At 43.7% G+C, this 19,062-nt stretch overlaps 1 protein-coding gene across 1 annotated transcript in view; it reads right to left on the bottom strand.

Annotated features, from left to right (window-relative positions):
* Nucleotides 1-19,062, bottom strand: part of LOC139387133 (low-density lipoprotein receptor-related protein 8-like) — a 185,363-nt gene that overhangs the window by 6,380 nt on the left and 159,921 nt on the right. Inside the window, exons 14-15 of the mRNA XM_071133157.1 lie at nucleotides 1,889-2,030; nucleotides 659-811 (exon numbers count right to left, since the gene is read on the bottom strand). Of these exons, the coding sequence (XP_070989258.1) occupies nucleotides 659-811; nucleotides 1,889-2,030 (295 nt within the window). The remainder of the gene's footprint in view (nucleotides 1-658; nucleotides 812-1,888; nucleotides 2,031-19,062) is intronic.

Below are 19,062 nucleotides of genomic sequence, written 5' to 3'. Positions count from 1 at the left end.
TAATTTGAGTATGTCCACATACTTTTGTATTTGAAGCGAGCCATATTGCTGTATGGGGCTGAATGGCACCAAAAAATTGCTAAGGATCATAGAGAAAATGAACGGAACTATCAAAGGATCATGGTCGATGTAGTCATTTTAATCCTGCCTGAGAGACATGTGCAAAGAGCGTGCATGAGGGCGAGCCTCCTCATAGCCTACCGGCCTGTGATTGGTCTGTCAGCATGTGGTTCTGTGTTACGACAAATGTAGTAGTTAGAATGGATCAATATTTAAATTAAATATTGTAGCGAACTTTAAAATAATTCACAGTGGGGATCGAACTTGATCATAATAAACCAAAATAGGGGTCTAAAAATACATTTTCGCCTTTCTGGCGATCGTAATTTACATAGGCTTTCTAGGGCAGACCAAGGCTTTTGGCACTGATAGGTTGCTACGCAGTAGCTGACCAGCAGAGGTCGTGACTCCTCACTCCAGATCGGATACCGGGGGTCTGCAAATCACACACATCAGTGGAAGCTGGTGTCACTTTGAAATGGAGGACAGGCTCATGGTAATGGTTGGAATGAATGGATGGTACCAAATGAGCCCATCACCCCTTTTCTCCCTCCACCAGCCTCCACTAACAGCCACCCACTGACACACACACTCTCACCTGGCACACAGCCCCGCATGTCGGACCCCAGGTCCTGTCCTGTGGGGCAGGCGCAGGTGTACTTGGGAGAGTGCTCTGTGATCTGGGGGGCTTTGAGACACAGGTACTCACAGCCACCGTTGGCCTCACTGCCCAAGTTACAGCTGTCTGGGCCTTAGAGAGGGAAATAGAGAAACACACAGTCAGAGACAGAAATACAAAAGGCCGTGTTTACACAGGCACCCCATTCTGATATTTTGCTCAATTATTGGCAAAAGAGCTGATCTGATTGCTCTAAAAATATCAGAATTGGTCTGCCTGTGTAAACGCAGCCAAAGAGACACACAGTCAGAGACTCGTACGCATTGGGGTAAGGAGAGTTTCTCTAGCTGACTTTGACACCAAGCTAGATAAGCTAATAACCAACGTGCCAGGGGAGATCTGAGGAATTCCTTGCTAGTCGGCCTATGCATTGCTTGCTCTTTGGGGTTTTAAGCTGGGTATCTGTAAATCACTTTGCGGCTGCTGATGTAAAAAGGGACTTATAAAATACATTTGAATGATTGATAATCCAGGCAAACTGTTCACTTATTCATATAATAAAAACATGAAACTACATAGTAGTTTCTGGTGTAACTGCACTGTTAAGATACACATGGCACATTTGATCTTTGTACTGTAAATACTAGCTTCTTAATGTAATAATGTGATGGGTCTGTTACATGAGCCCAGGGATCAATCTGTGAAGACCAGGTGGAACTAGCGTAGTTTGTGTGTTATATGGCATTTTAGTCATTTAGCAGACACTCTTATCTAGAGCAACTTACGGGAGCAATTAGGGTTAAGTGTCTTGCTCAAGGGGACATTGACAGAGTCGGCTCAGGGATTCGAGCCACCAACCCAACACTCTTAACCGCTAGGCTTCCTGCCGTGTGTGTGTGTGTGTGTGTGTGTGTGTGTGTGTGTGTGTGTCTCAAAGGATCACAGAGGAAGAATGACTCACACCTTGCGTACTCAGGTAAGGACATGTGTACAGGCATAGGGAGAAGTGTACTAGAAGCATTGCATAACACACACTAGGGACACAGATAAACAACCAGACAACAAGCTCTTTCTTGTTCTTTCTCTCTCTCTCCTTCTCTCTCTCTCAAACACACACACACAAAGGTACACCGACAGAACAGAGAAAACAAGTTATTTTTTGTTCTCTTACTTGCTCTCTCAAACACACACGCACACGCACACACACACCTTGGGGCTGTCGGAGTGGGTGGAAGACCACTATGTCGTGGGGGTCGTTGAGGTGCTCGGCCAGTGTGCTGACATCTCGGCCGGTTAGCCTGTTAGCGCTGTACACCGCCTCCCTCTCCCTGTCTGTCCAGTAGATACGGTCCTGACAGGGGGGAGAGAGATGGAAAGAGGGAATAAGAAAAAAGGAGGAGAGGGAAGGAGAGAGGGATAAAGAGTAAGAGGAGGTGGACAGATAAGAGGCAGGAGAAAGGGAGGGGAGGCAATGAATGCACAGTCAATTTGTACGTCAATTAGCATTGTGTATAGGCATCTGTAAAAAATAATGCAGTAGACAGACGGCAGTTTGTCGTCTCTCTCGCCTGATTTATAAAAGGCTGAGCTAGCTAGTACAAGACTTTTAGAGCGGCTAGCCAGAGTAAGGACTTTTGGAACATGCTGTTGTGAAAACACATTTGATTGTTAAGACAAAACAGAACGACAGACAGACTGACTTCTCAAGCGATGTTACGTGAATAAGCGCTACTTTTACAGTTAAAACTGTCTAGCCCTCTCTGCAGAAATCCTTCCCGAGATCTCATCAGTGCTACCGTAAAGGGTGAGCATTCTCACTGCTCCTCCGTTGGGAGGTTAAACAAACTCTGACTGCAACCAGACGCCACCTTGTGGTTGTTTATTTCATTATATCCTGTCTGTTTACCGGAACGTTCCCCTAACGTTATCAGCCTTCGGGAAGATGCTGTGCGGAGGAGAGCTGGCATCGTTCCATGGTTGCCATGGGCTTAATCCCCATTAGAGTGCGGCGGCGAGACAGCACATCCTGTGGTACAGAAGTGTGTATAGGGGGAATGTGCGTGAGAGTGTGTCTGCATGTGCGTGTGTGTGTGTGTGTGTTACAATCCACTTAATAAAACTGAAGTAGAGTATGTTTAACAAAACGCTAACATTGTCAAACAAGGTCAGTTAGAGTAGAAAGACATTTCCTCCTCTCACAAAATGGACAATAAGGAATGTATTATTAACCAGCCTCCCGCAGAAGCTTTTTCTTACTGGTCTTACATTTGTAGCAGCTTTCAATAAGAACATATTTTCCCTTTTAGCTACTTACTGCACCAGTGCAACAGAGGATTTGCACTTTTCAAAGTAGAGCTCTACTGTGGATTCAATTGTGCTGTAAAAAGCTCTGCTCCAATCCACCAGCAATGTTAGGAGCGGAGAGTTAGGAGTCTCTTTAGGAATTTGCACAGTAGAATAGGCAGCAGGGTATAATGTCATTACCACAGTGGAATAAGGCAGCAGGGTATAATGTCATTACCACAGTGGAATAGGCAGCAGGGTATAATGTCATTACCACAGTGGAATAAGGCAGCTGGGTATATGTCATTACCACAGTAGAATAAGGCAGCGGGGTAAATGTCCTTACCACAGTGAAATAAGGCAGCTGGGTAAATGTCATTACCACAGTGGAATAAGGCAGTGGGGTATACGTCATTACCAAAGTGGAATAAGGCAGTGGGGTATATGTCATTACCACAGTGAAATAAGGCAGCTGGGTAAATGTCATTACCACAGTGGAATAAGGCAGATGGGGTATGTGTCATTACCACAGTGGAATAAGGCAGATGGGGTATATGTCATTACCACAGTGAAATAAGGCAGCTGGGTAAATGTCATTACCACAGTGAAATAAGGCAGATGGGGTATACGTCATTACCACAGTGGAATAAGGCAGATGGGGTATATGTCATTACCACAGTGGAATAAGGCAGCTGGGTAAATGTCTTTACCACAGTGGAATAAGGCAGATGGGGTATATGTCATTACCACAGTGGAATAAGGCAGCTGGGTAAATGTCATTACCACAGTGGAATAAGGCAGATGGGGTATATGTCATTACCACAGTGGAATAAGGCAGCGGGGTAAATGTCATTACCACAGTGGAATAAGGCAGATGGGGTATGTGTCATTACCACAGTGGAATAAGGCAGTGGGTTATATGTCATTACCACAGTGGAATAAGGCAGTGGGGTATATGTCATTACCACAGTGGAATAAGGCAGCTGGGTATATGTCATTATCACAGTGGAATAAGGCAGCAGGGTATAATGTCATCACCACAGTGGAATAAGGCAGTGGGTTATATGTTATTACCACAGTGGAATAAGGCAGCGGGGTATATGTCATTACCACAGTGGAATAAGGCAGTGGGGTAAATGTCATTACCATAGTGGAATAAGGCAGCGGGGTATATGTCATTACCACAGTGGAATAAGGCAGTGGGGTAAATGTCATTACCACAGTGGAATAAGGCAGCGGGGTATATGTCATTACCACAGTGGAATAAGGCAGCGGGCTATATGTCATTACCACAGTGGAATAAGGCAGCGGGCTATATGTCATTACCACAGTGGAATAAGGCAGCGGGCTATATGTCATTACCACAGTGGAATAAGGCAGCCGGGTATATGTCATTACCACAGTGGAATAAGGCAGGGGGGTATACGTGATTACCACAGTGGAATAAGGCAGTGGGGTATACGTCATTACCACAGTGGAAAAGGCAGCTGGGTATACGTCATTACCACAGTGGAATAAGGCACTGGGGTATAAGTCATTACCACAGTGGAATAAGGCAGTGGGTATACGTCATTACCACAGTGGAATAAGGCAGTGGGGTATATGTCATTACCACAGTGGAATAAGGCAGTGGGGTAAATGTCATTACCATAGTGGAAAAAGGCAGCGGGGTATATGTCATTACCACAGTGGAATAAGGCAGTGGGGTAAATGTCATTACCATAGTGGAAAAAGGCAGCGGGGTATATGTCATTACCACAGTGGAATAAGGCAGCGGGCTATATGTCATTACCACAGTGGAATAAGGCAGCGGGCTATATGTCATTACCACAGTGGAATAAGGCAGCGGGCTATATGTCATTACCACAGTGGAATAAGGCAGCGGGGTATATGTCATTACCACAGTGGAATAAGGCAGGGGGGTATACGTCATTACCACAGTGGAATAAGGCAGTGGGGTATACGTCATTACCACAGTGGAATAAGGCAGTGGGGTATATGTCATTACCACAGTGGAATAAGGCAGCTGGGTATACGTCATGACCACAGTGGAATAAGGCAGTGGGGTATATGTCATTACTACAGTGGAATAAGGCAGTGGGGTATGTGTCATTACCACAGTGGAATAAGGCAGCGGGCTATATGTCATTACCACAGTGGAATAAGGCAGTGGGGTATATGTCATTACCACAGTGGAATAAGGCAGTGGGGTATACGTCATTACCACAGTGGAATAAGGCAGTGGGGTATGTGTCATTACCACAGTGGAATAAGGCAGCGGGCTATATGTCATTACCACAGTGGAATAAGGCAGTGGGGTATACGTCATTACCACAGTGGAATAAGGCAGGGGGGTATACGTCATTACCACAGTGGAATAAGGCAGTGGGGTATACGTCATTACCACAGTGGAATAAGGCAGTGGGGTATGTGTCATTACCACAGTGGAATAAGGCAGTGGGGTATGTGTCATTACCACAGTGGAATAAGGCAGCGGGCTATATGTCATTACCACAGTGAAATAAGGCAGTGGGGTATGTGTCATTACCACAGTGGAATAAGGCAGTGGGGTATACGTCATTACCACAGTGGAATAAGGCAGCGGGCTATATGTCATTACCACAGTGGAATAAGGCAGCGGGCTATATGTCATTACCACAGTGGAATAAGGCAGCGGGCTATATGTCATTACCACAGTGGAATAAGGCAGCCGGGTATATGTCATTACCACAGTGGAATAAGGCAGGGGGGTATACGTGATTACCACAGTGGAATAAGGCAGTGGGGTATACGTCATTACCACAGTGGAATAAGGCAGTGGGGTATATGTCATTACCACAGTGGAATAAGGCAGCTGGGTATACGTCATTACCACAGTGGAATAAGGCACTGGGGTATATGTCATTACCACAGTGGAATAAGGCAGCTGGGTATACGTCATGACCACAGTGGAATAAGGCAGTGGGGTATATGTCATTACCACAGTGGAATAAGGCAGTGGGGTAAATGTCATTACCATAGTGGAATAAGGCAGCGGGGTATATGTCATTACCACAGTGGAATAAGGCAGCGGGCTATATGTCATTACCACAGTGGAATAAGGCAGCGGGCTATATGTCATTACCACAGTGGAATAAGGCAGCTGGGTATACGTCATTACCACAGTGGAATAAGGCACTGGGGTATATGTCATTACCACAGTGGAATAAGTCAGTGGGTATACGTCATTACCACAGTGGAATAAGGCAGTGGGGTATATGTCATTACCACAGTGGAATAAGGCAGAGGGGTAAATGTCATTACCATAGTGGAATAAGGCAGCGGGGTATATGTCATTACCACAGTGGAATAAGGCAGCGGGCTATATGTCATTACCACAGTGGAATAAGGCAGCTGGCTATATGTCATTACCACAGTGGAATAAGGCAGCGGGCTATATGTCATTACCACAGTGGAATAAGGCAGCGGGGTATATGTCATTACCACAGTGGAATAAGGCAGCGGGGTATATGTCATTACCACAGTGGAATAAGGCAGGGGGGTATACGTCATTACCACAGTGGAATAAGGCAGTGGGGTATACGTCATTACCACAGTGGAATAAGGCAGTGGGGTATATGTCATTACCACAGTGGAATAAGGCAGCTGGGTATACGTCATGACCACAGTGGAATAAGGCAGTGGGGTATATGTCATTACTACAGTGGAATAAGGCAGTGGGGTATGTGTCATTACCACAGTGGAATAAGGCAGCGGGCTATATGTCATTACCACAGTGGAATAAGGCAGTGGGGTATATGTCATTACCACAGTGGAATAAGGCAGTGGGGTATACGTCATTACCACAGTGGAATAAGGCAGTGGGGTATGTGTCATTACCACAGTGGAATAAGGCAGCGGGCTATATGTCATTACCACAGTGGAATAAGGCAGTGGGGTATACGTCATTACCACAGTGGAATAAGGCAGTGGGGTATACGTCATTACCACAGTGCAATAAGGCAGTGGGGTATACGTCATTACCACAGTGGAATAAGGCAGTGGGGTATGTGTCATTACCACAGTGGAATAAGGCAGCGGGCTATATGTCATTACCACAGTGAAATAAGGCAGTGGGGTATGTGTCATTACCACAGTGGAATAAGGCAGTGGGGTATACGTCATTACCACAGTGGAATAAGGCAGCGGGCTATATGTCATTACCACAGTGGAATAAGGCAGCGGGCTATATGTCATTACCACAGTGGAATAAGGCAGCGGGCTATATGTCATTACCACAGTGGAATAAGGCAGGGGGGTATACGTGATTACCACAGTGGAATAAGGCAGTGGGGTATACGTCATTACCACAGTGGAATAAGGCAGTGGGGTATATGTCATTACCACAGTGGAATAAGGCAGCTGGGTATACGTCATTACCACAGTGGAATAAGGCACTGGGGTATATGTCATTACCACAGTGGAATAAGGCAGCTGGGTATACGTCATGACCACAGTGGAATAAGGCAGTGGGGTATATGTCATTACCACAGTGGAATAAGGCAGTGGGGTAAATGTCATTACCATAGTGGAATAAGGCAGCGGGGTATATGTCATTACCACAGTGGAATAAGGCAGCGGGCTATATGTCATTACCACAGTGGAATAAGGCAGCTGGGTATACGTCATTACCACAGTGGAATAAGGCACTGGGGTATATGTCATTACCACAGTGGAATAAGGCAGTGGGTATACGTCATTACCACAGTGGAATAAGGCAGTGGGGTATATGTCATTACCACAGTGGAATAAGGCAGTGGGGTATATGTCATTACCACAGTGGAATAAGGCAGTGGGGTAAATGTCATTACCATAGTGGAATAAGGCAGCGGGGTATATGTCATTACCACAGTGGAATAAGGCAGCGGGCTATATGTCATTACCACAGTGGAATAAGGCAGCGGGCTATATGTCATTACCACAGTGGAATAAGGCAGCGGGGTATATGTCATTACCACAGTGGAATAAGGCAGCGGGGTATATGTCATTACCACAGTGGAATAAGGCAGCGGGGTATATGTCATTACCACAGTGGAATAAGGCAGGGGGGTATACGTCATTACCACAGTGGAATAAAGCAGTGGGGTATACGTCATTACCACAGTGGAATAAGGCAGTGGGGTATATGTCATTACCACAGTGGAATAAGGCAGCTGGGTATACGTCATGACCACAGTGGAATAAGGCAGTGGGGTATATGTCATTACTACAGTGGAATAAGGCAGTGGGGTATGTGTCATTACCACAGTGGAATAAGGCAGCGGGCTATATGTCATTACCACAGTGGAATAAGGCAGTGGGGTATACGTCATTACCACAGTGGAATAAGGCAGTGGGGTATACGTCATTACCACAGTGGAATAAGGCAGTGGGGTATGTGTCATTACCACAGTGGAATAAGGCAGCGGGCTATATGTCATTACCACAGTGGAATAAGGCAGTGGGGTATACGTCATTACCACAGTGGAATAAGGCAGTGGGGTATACGTCATTACCACAGTGGAATAAGGCAGTGGGGTATACGTCATTACCACAGTGGAATAAGTCAGTGGGGTATGTGTCATTACCACAGTGGAATAAGGCAGCGGGCTATATGTCATTACCACAGTGAAATAAGGCAGTGGGGTATGTGTCATTACCACAGTGGAATAAGGCAGTGGGGTATACGTCATTACCACAGTGGAATAAGGCAGCGGGCTATATGTCATTACCACAGTGGAATAAGGCAGCGGGCTATATGTCATTACCACAGTGGAATAAGGCAGCGGGCTATATGTCATTACCACAGTGGAATAAGGCAGCGGGCTATATGTCATTACCACAGTGGAATAAGGCAGGGGGGTATACGTGATTACCACAGTGGAATAAGGCAGCTGGGTATACGTCATTACCACAGTGGAATAAGGCACTGGGGTATATGTCATTACCACAGTGGAATAAGGCAGCTGGGTATGCGTCATGACCACAGTGGAATAAGGCAGTGGGGTATATGTCATTACCACAGTGGAATAAGGCAGTGGGGTAAATGTCATTACCATAGTGGAATAAGGCAGCGGGGTATATGTCATTACCACAGTGGAATAAGGCAGCGGGCTATATGTCATTACCACAGTGGAATAAGGCAGCGGGCTATATGTCATTACCACAGTGGAATAAGGCAGCTGGGTATACGTCATTACCACAGTGGAATAAGGCACTGGGGTATATGTCATTACCACAGTGGAATAAGGCAGTGGGTATACGTCATTACCACAGTGGAATAAGGCAGTGGGGTATATGTCATTACCACAGTGGAATAAGGCAGTGGGGTAAATGTCATTACCATAGTGGAATAAGGCAGCAGGGTATATGTCATTACCACAGTGGAATAAGGCAGCGGGCTATATGTCATTACCACAGTGGAATAAGGCAGCGGGCTATATGTCATTACCACAGTGGAATAAGGCAGCGGGCTATATGTCATTACCACAGTGGAATAAGGCAGCGGGGTATATGTCATTACCACAGTGGAATAAGGCAGGGGGGTATACGTCATTACCACAGTGGAATAAGGCAGTGGGGTATACGTCATTACCACAGTGGAATAAGGCAGTGGGGTATATGTCATTACCACAGTGGAATAAGGCAGCTGGGTATACGTCATGACCACAGTGGAATAAGGCAGTGGGGTATGTGTCATTACCACAGTGGAATAAGGCAGCGGGCTATATGTCATTACCACAGTGGAATAAGGCAGTGGGGTATATGTCATTACCACAGTGGAATAAGGCAGTGGGGTATACGTCATTACCACAGTGGAATAAGGCAGTGGGGTATGTGTCATTACCACAGTGGAATAAGGCAGCGGGCTATATGTCATTACCACAGTGGAATAAGGCAGTGGGGTATACGTCATTACCACAGTGGAATAAGGCAGTGGGGTATACGTCATTACCACAGTGGAATAAGGCAGTGGGGTATACGTCATTACCACAGTGGAATAAGGCAGTGGGGTATGTGTCATTACCACAGTGGAATAAGGCAGCGGGCTATATGTCATTACCACAGTGAAATAAGGCAGTGGGGTATGTGTCATTACCACAGTGGAATAAGGCAGTGGGGTATACGTCATTACCACAGTGGAATAAGGCAGTGGGGTATATGTCATTACCACAGTGGAATAAGGCAGCTGGGTATACGTCATGACCACAGTGGAATAAGGCAGTGGGGTATGTGTCATTACCACAGTGGAATAAGGCAGCGGGCTATATGTCATTACCACAGTGGAATAAGGCAGTGGGGTATATGTCATTACCACAGTGGAATAAGGCAGTGGGGTATACGTCATTACCACAGTGGAATAAGGCAGTGGGGTATGTGTCATTACCACAGTGGAATAAGGCAGCGGGCTATATGTCATTACCACAGTGGAATAAGGCAGTGGGGTATACGTCATTACCACAGTGGAATAAGGCAGTGGGGTATACGTCATTACCACAGTGGAATAAGGCAGTGGGGTATACGTCATTACCACAGTGGAATAAGGCAGTGGGGTATGTGTCATTACCACAGTGGAATAAGGCAGCGGGCTATATGTCATTACCACAGTGAAATAAGGCAGTGGGGTATGTGTCATTACCACAGTGGAATAAGGCAGTGGGGTATATGTCATTACCACAGTGAAATAAGGCAGTGGGGTATGTGTCATTACCACAGTGGAATAAGGCAGTGGGGTGTGTCATTAACCACAATGGCTAAACAGGCTGTGACAGTCCCAATGAGAGATGAATGTGACACACACTTGTCTGTAACGGTGATTGTGTTACCGCCACATCGGTGAAGTCATGACTGCTGTCAAATTCCACGTGACCGTTGAGTCACGGTAACTACTCCAAAACTGCGCTCTGTAAATGGATGTGGCTGACGGCCGTTAATAGTCTGATTTGCTAACGGCCCTCAAGTCGCAAATAGCCTGGTACTCTGCAGTCTTTTTTTTTTACCATTCTTATCACTCTGACGTCAATGCAAATAAAATCGAAAATTAAACACGGTTGAATTTGAGTAATCTGAATGACGAGGATAAATGATGGGAGTTAGAGGTCCCGTCCCAAATTAAAACATTCCATGGTCGTTGTGGATCTTGTTTCAAAGTCAAAGCCAAACACAATGGCAGACATTTGGATGCATTTTGGATGCAAAGCTAATAATTATCTGGTCGACAAGCTGAATCAGGTTAGTACCATCTGAGGTTGGAGCAAAAACCTTCAAGAGGGTAGCTCTCTGGGAACAGGGCATCATCACCTGTCGCGTAGCGACAGTTACGCGAATAGCTGCTCCAGTTCCTCAAATAGCTGCTCAATGCGTGGAATGAATTACGTTTTCTTATAAGCCCAGGAATTGCGCAACATTTCTATATGCAATCACGTGTGAAAAAAACATGTTTTGATTGCCTCTATTCAAAAGAGGAGGATCCCAGCTATATTGCTAGGCTACTATATTTATTTCTCAACTTGGCATATGAGCACACGGATTACATGTCCCGTTTGATAATGGCCCATTGTAGATCGAAACTAATTCCACACATATTATTTTGTATATGTAAAGACAAGATTCAATTGATGAATAGTCTGATAGGTGAAAATAGCTTGTGAATGAGAGACTGATGCCCAACCGTGTGCAGTCTACTGAGGCAATAAACAGAGCCCATACATTGTTGTTGACTTTTTCAAATTAGTTGCATCATGCAGCCCATATATGTTTTGATTTAAAATACATTTTAAAGATTGTATCACAAGTAAAGTAGCTGAATAACTCTATATTAAGCATATAGGACCGGTTTCTAATGATCACTTTTCATAACCACGCAACAGCTGCTCAATCGCTCAGAAATCCTTTGGGGGAAAATATCCTTTATTTAACTCAGCTATGTTCAAATTGTATTCTTCTTACTCTAAAATAATATGAAATAATGGCATAAGCAAATCTTGTCTGCTAAAGGAACTCGCCTACAGCCTAGGCTATGCCAGTGGCAAGATCAGTAACACAGATCAGTAACACAAGGCCAACTCCAGAATATGCTCTTCTGCTCTTCTGAAATATATTTTCTTCATATCATTATGTTTCTTAAGACCTGCCTAAAATAAATCATGGATTTTTTTGGTGATGGCTTTATTATTGTGATGGTGTTTATTAAATGGATTTATTACACTTTTTAAAATGGTTCCTCAACTGGTGGCCTGCAGGATTGGATTTAACCCCCCAAGATTTCTGCCAAATTTTTGTAATCAATCATTTTCTTTTGTTTTCTTTTTTATTGTTGGACATAAAATAATATAAAAACCCCAGCATATCAGCTCCAAGTGATTTTCATTTTGGAAATCTGTTCCAAAGTATTCCCACGCATAATAGAGAGGTATACTGAACAAAAATATGCAACATGCAACAATTTAAAAAATGTTACTGAGTTTCAGTAAAAAAAAATTAAACGGTATTGAAAATCATATCGGCGGTATTTCAGAATACCCCAGTATACGGTATAAACAGTATATTGCCCAAGCCTAGTGTCCACCTACGGTGCTCAGAATGAAAGAAAATGCACAGTGCATATAAGGAAATCAGTCAATTGAAATAAATTAATTAGGCCCTTATCTATGGATTTCACATAACTGGGCAGCGGCGCAGTCTGAGCCTGAGAGCCTGAGGATGGGCCTGAGAAGGGCATAGGCCCACCCACTGGGGAGCTAGGCCCAGCCAATCAGAATGAGTTTTTCTCCACAAAAGGGCTTTATTACAGACAGAAATACTCAGTTTCATCAGCTGTCCGGGTGGCTGGTGAAGAAGCCGGATGTGAAGGTCCTGGGTTGGCGCGGTTACACGTGGTCTGCGGTTGTGAGGCTGTTTGGACGTACCGCCAAATTCTCTGAAGCGACATTGGAGGCAGCTTATGGTAGAGAAATTAACATAAAATTCTCTGGTGGACATTCCTGCAGTCAGCATGCCAATTGCACGTTCCCTCAAAACTTGAGACATCTGTGGCATTGTGTTATGTGACTAAACTGCACATTTTAGAGTGGCATTTTATTGTCTCCAGCTTCTTGACATGCCACACCTGTCAGGTGGATGGATTATCTTGGCAAAGGAGAAATGCTCACTAACAGGGATGTAAACAAACTTGTGCACAACATTTGAGAGAAATAATATTTTTGTGCATATGGAACATTTCTGGAATTGTTTATTTTAGCTCATGAAACATGAAACAAACACTTGACATGTTGCGTTTATATTTTTGTTCAGTACAGTGCCTTGCGAAAGTATTCGGCCTCCTTGAACTTTGCGACCTTTTGCCACATTTCAGGCTTCAAACATAAAGATATAAAACTGTATTTTTTTGTGAAGAATCAACAACAAGTGGGACAAAATCATGAAGTGGACATTTATTGGATATTTCAAACTTTTTTAACAAATCAAAAACTGAAAAATTGGGCCTGCAAAATTATTCAGCCCCTTTACTTTCAGTGCAGCAAACTCTCTCCAGAAGTTCAGTGAGGATCTCTGAATGATCCAATGTTGACCTAAATGACTAATGATGATAAATACAATCCACCTGTGTGTAATCAAGTCTCCGTATAAATGCACCTGCACTGTGATAGTCTCAGAGGTCCGTTAAAAGCGCAGAGAGCATCATGAAGAACAAGGAACACACCAGGCAGGTCCGAGATACTGTTGTGAAGAAGTTTAAAGCCGGATTTGGATACAAAAAGATTTCCCAAGCTTTAAACATCCCAAGGAGCACTGTGCAAGCGATAATATTGAAATGGAAGGAGTATCAGACCACTGCAAATCTACCAAGACCTGGCCGTCCCTCTAAACTTTCAGCTCATACAAGGAGAAGACTGATCAGAGATGCAGCCAAGAGGCCCATGATCACTCAGGATGAACTGCAGAGATCTACAGCTGAGGTGGGAGACTCTGTCCATAGGACAACAATCAGTCGTTGCACAAATCTGGCCTTTATGGAAGAGTGGCAAGAAGAAAGCCATTTCTTAAAGATATCCATAAAAAGTGTCCTTTTAAAGTTTGCCACAAGCCACCTGGGAGACACACCAAACATGTGGAAGAAGGTGCTCTGGTCAGATGAAACCAAAATTGAACTTTTTGGCAACAATGCAAAACGTTATGTTTGGCGTAAAAGCAACACAGCTGAACACACCATCCCCACTGTCAAACATGGTGGTGGCAGCATCATAGTTTGGGCCTGCTTTTCTTCAGCAGGGACAGGGAAGATGGTTAAAATTGATGGGAAGATGGATGGAGCCAAATACAGGACCATTCTGGAAGAAAACCTGATGGAGTCTGCAAAAGACCTGAGACTGGGACGGAGATTTGTCTTCCAACAAGACAATGATCCAAAACATAAAGCAAAATCTACAATGGAATGGTTCAAAAATAAACATATCCAGGTGTTAGAATGGCCAAGTCAAAGTCCAGACCTGAATCCAATCGAGAATCCGTAGGAAAGAACTGAAAACTGCTGTTCACAAATGCTCTCCATCCAACCTCACTGAGCTCGAGCTGTTTTGCAAGGAGGAATGGGAAAAATGTTCAGTCTCTAGATGTGCAAAACTGATAGAGACATACCCCAAGCGACTTACAGCTGTAATCGCAGCAAAATGTGGCGCTACAAAGTATTAACTTAAGGGGGCTGAATAATTTTGCAAGCCCAATTTTTCAGTTTTTGATTTGTTAAAAAAGTTTGAAATATCCAATAAATGTCGTTCCACTTCATGATTGTGTCCCACTTGTTGTTGATTCTTCACAAAAAAATACAGTTTTATATCTTTATGTTTGAAGCCTGAAATGTGGCAAAAGGTCGCAAAGTTCAAGGGGGCCGAATACTTTCGCAAGGCACTGTATATGTGATCGTATACAAATGTAAGCAAGGTATAAAATTGTTATGTTTTAGTCTAATATTATATCTGTTTGGGCTTCTTGCCGTCAATTTTCAGTTCCCAAATTATTAGTAAATATGTTCCGGCCCCCTGACCACCCGCAAAATAGAAAGTTGTGCCACAGCTGAATTTAGTTGATGATCGCCGATGTAGACGTTCCAAAGTTTCATGACCACCACAGCCCTACTTGGGAGCAAGCAAATGCACCATGCACAAACACATGCTGTGTATGCATAAGCACACACACACACACATCACACATCACATGATGATCACTTTTCATAACCATGCAACAGCTGCTCAATCGCTCAGAAATCCTTTGGGGGAAAATATCCTTTATTTAACTCAGCTATGTTCAAATTGTATTCTTCTTACTCTAAAATAATATGAAATAATGGCATAAGCAAATCTTGTCTGCTAAAGGAACTCGCCTACAGCCTAGGCTATGCCAGTGGCAAGATCAGTAACACAGATCAGTATATCAGCAGAATATGCTCTTCTGCTCTTCTGAAATATATTTTCTTCATATCATTATGTTTCTTAAGACCTGCCTAAAATAAATCATGGATTTTTTTGGTGATGGCTTTATTATTGTGATGGTGTTTATTAAATGGATTTATTACACTTTTTAAAATGGTTCCTCAACTGGTGGCCTGCAGGATTTGATTTAACCCCCCAAGATTTCTGCCAAATTTTTGTAATCAATCATTTTCTTTTGTTTTCTTTTTTATTGTTGGACATAAAATAATATAAAAACCCCAGCATATCAGCTCCAAGTGATTTTCATTTTGGAAATCTGTTCCAAAGTATTCCCACGCATAATAGAGAGGTATACTGAACAAAAATATGCAACATGCAACAATTTAAAAAATGTTACTGAGTTTCAGTAAAAAAAAATTAAACGGTATTGAAAATCATATCGGCGGTATTTCAGAATACCCCAGTATACGGTATAAACAGTATATTGCCCAAGCCTAGTGTCCACCTACGGTGCTCAGAATGAAAGAAAATGCACAGTGCATATAAGGAAATCAGTCAATTGAAATAAATTAATTAGGCCCTTATCTATGGATTTCACATAACTGGGCAGCGGCGCAGTCTGAGCCTGAGAGCCTGAGGATGGGCCTGAGAAGGGCATAGGCCCACCCACTGGGGAGCTAGGCCCAGCCAATCAGAATGAGTTTTTCTCCACAAAAGGGCTTTATTACAGACAGATATACTCAGTTTCATCAGCTGTCCGGGTGGCTGGTGAAGAAGCCGGATGTGAAGGTCCTGGGTTGGCGCGGTTACACGTGGTCTGCGGTTGTGAGGCTGTTTGGACGTACCGCCAAATTCTCTGAAGCGACATTGGAGGCAGCTTATGGTAGAGAAATTAACATTAAATTCTCTGGTGGACATTCCTGCAGTCAGCATGCCAATTGCACGTTCCCTCAAAACTTGAGACATCTGTGGCATTGTGTTATGTGACTAAACTGCACATTTTAGAGTGGCATTTTATTGTCTCCAGCTTCTTGACATGCCACACCTGTCAGGTGGATGGATTATCTTGGCAAAGGAGAAATGCTCACTAACAGGGATGTAAACAAACTTGTGCACAACATTTGAGAGAAATAATATTTTTGTGCATATGGAACATTCCTGGAATTGTTTATTTTATCTCATGAAACATGAAACAAACACTTGACATGTTGCGTTTATATTTTTGTTCAGTACAGTGCCTTGCGAAAGTATTCGGCCTCCTTGAACTTTGCGACCTTTTGCCACATTTCAGGCTTCAAACATAAAGATATAAAATTGTATTTTCTTGTGAAGAATCAACAACAAGTGGGACACAATCATGAAGTGGACATTTATTGGATATTTCAAACTTTTTTAACAAATCAAAAACTGAAAAATTGGGCCTGCAAAATTATTCAGCCCCTTTACTTTCAGTGCAGCAAACTCTCTCCAGAAGTTCAGTGAGGATCTCTGAATGATCCAATGTTGACCTAAATGACTAATGATGATAAATACAATCCACCTGTGTGTAATCAAGTCTCCGTATAAATGCACCTGCACTGTGATAGTCTCAGAGGTCCGTTAAAAGCGCAGAGAGCATCATGAAGAACAAGGAACACACCAGGCAGGTCCGAGATACTGTTGTGAAGAAGTTTAAAGCCGGATTTGGATACAAAAAGATTTCCCAAGCTTTAAACATCCCAAGGAGCACTGTGCAAGCGATAATATTGAAATGGAAGGAGTATCAGACCACTGCAAATCTACCAAGACCTGGCCGTCCCTCTAAACTTTCAGCTCATACAAGGAGAAGACTGATCAGAGATGCAGCCAAGAGGCCCATGATCACTCTGGATGAACTGCAGAGATCTACAGCTGAGGTGGGAGACTCTGTCCATAGGACAACAATCAGTCGTTGCACAAATCTGGCCTTTATGGAAGAGTGGCAAGAAGAAAGCCATTTCTTAAAGATATCCATAAAAAGTGTTGTTTAAAGTTTGCCACAAGCCACCTGGGAGACACACCAAACATGTGGAAGAAGGTGCTCTGGTCAGATGAAACAAAAATTGAACTTTTTGGCAACAATGCAAAACGTTATGTTTGGCGTAAAAGCAACACAGCTGAACACACCATCCCCACTGTCAAACATGGTGGTGGCAGCATCATGGTTTGGGCCTGCTTTTCTTCAGCAGGGACAGGGAAGATGGTTAAAATTGATGGGAAGATGGATGGAGCCAAATACAGGACCATTCTGGAAGAAAACCTGATGGAGTCTGCAAAAGACCTGAGACTGGGACGGATATTTGTCTTCCAACAAGTCAATGATCCAAAACATAAAGCAAAATCTACAATGGAATGGTTCAAAAATAAACATATCCAGGTGTTAGAATGGCCAAGTCAAAGTCCAGACCTGAATCCAATCGAGAATCCGTAGGAAAGAACTGAAAACTGCTGTTCACAAATGCTCTCCATCCAACCTCACTGAGCTCGAGCTGTTTTGCAAGGAGGAATGGGAAAAAATGTCAGTCTCTAGATGTGCAAAACTGATAGAGACATACCCCAAGCGACTTACAGCTGTAATCGCAGCAAAAGGTGGCGCTACAAAGTATTAACTTAAGGGGGCTGAATAATTTTGCAAGCCCAATTTTTCAGTTTTTGATTTGTTAAAAAAGTTTGAAATATCCAATAAATGTCGTTCCACTTCATGATTGTGTCCCACTTGTTGTTGATTCTTCACAAAAAAATACAGTTTTATATCTTTATGTTTGAAGTCTGAAATGTGGCAAAAGGTCGCAAAGTTCAAGGGGGCCGAATACTTTCGCAAGGCACTGTATATGTGATCGTATACAAATGTAAGCAAGGTATAAAATTGTTATGTTTTAGTCTAATATTATATATGTTTGGGCTTCTTGCCGTCAATTTTCAGTTCCCAAATTATTAGTAAATATGTTCCGGCCCCCTGATCACCCGCAAAATAGAAAGTTGTGCCACAGCTGAATTTAGTTGATGATCGCCGATGTAGACGTTCCAAAGTTTCATGACCACCGCAGCCCTACTTGGGAGCAAGCAAATGCACCATGCACAAACACATGCTGTGTATGCATAAGCACACACACACACACATCACACATCACATAGACAGACACTTCCCTCTGGCCCACCCGTTACCCAGCTGCCAGCCTGTCTGTGTGCGATATGACTAGGGCCAGCAGTAAAACTTTAATCTGGGTGGATGCCAGTGTGTCATAGCTGTGCCTGCAGAGTGTGTGTGTGTGTGTGTGTGTGTGTGTGTGTGCATACGAGCATCTGTGTGTACGTGCAATAATCTGTATGTGTGTACATCAATATGCATGTGTGTGCCAGTGTTGTGGCCCTGACTGCAGTGTGTGTGTGTGTGTGTGTGTGTGTATATATGTGCCCACGCACTTGCATCTGTGTGTGCCAATGTTGTGGCCCTTGCCTGCAATGTGTGTGTCACTAACAACAACAGAGCTCTGGGCAGCTCTCAGCTTCCTCTCCTCTCCACTAACTCCTCTGTTTATTCCGCACAGTCTGTCGTCCCAGAGGGGAAGACAAAACAAACACAGCAGTCATAGACTAAACACACACCCGCGCACACAGCAGTGGGAGACGAAACAC

Source organism: Oncorhynchus clarkii, chromosome 28 (assembly GCF_045791955.1).
Source record: "Oncorhynchus clarkii lewisi isolate Uvic-CL-2024 chromosome 28, UVic_Ocla_1.0, whole genome shotgun sequence".
Taxonomy (NCBI): Eukaryota; Metazoa; Chordata; class Actinopteri; order Salmoniformes; family Salmonidae; genus Oncorhynchus; species Oncorhynchus clarkii.
This window is presented reverse-complemented; position numbering and strand designations above follow the sequence as displayed.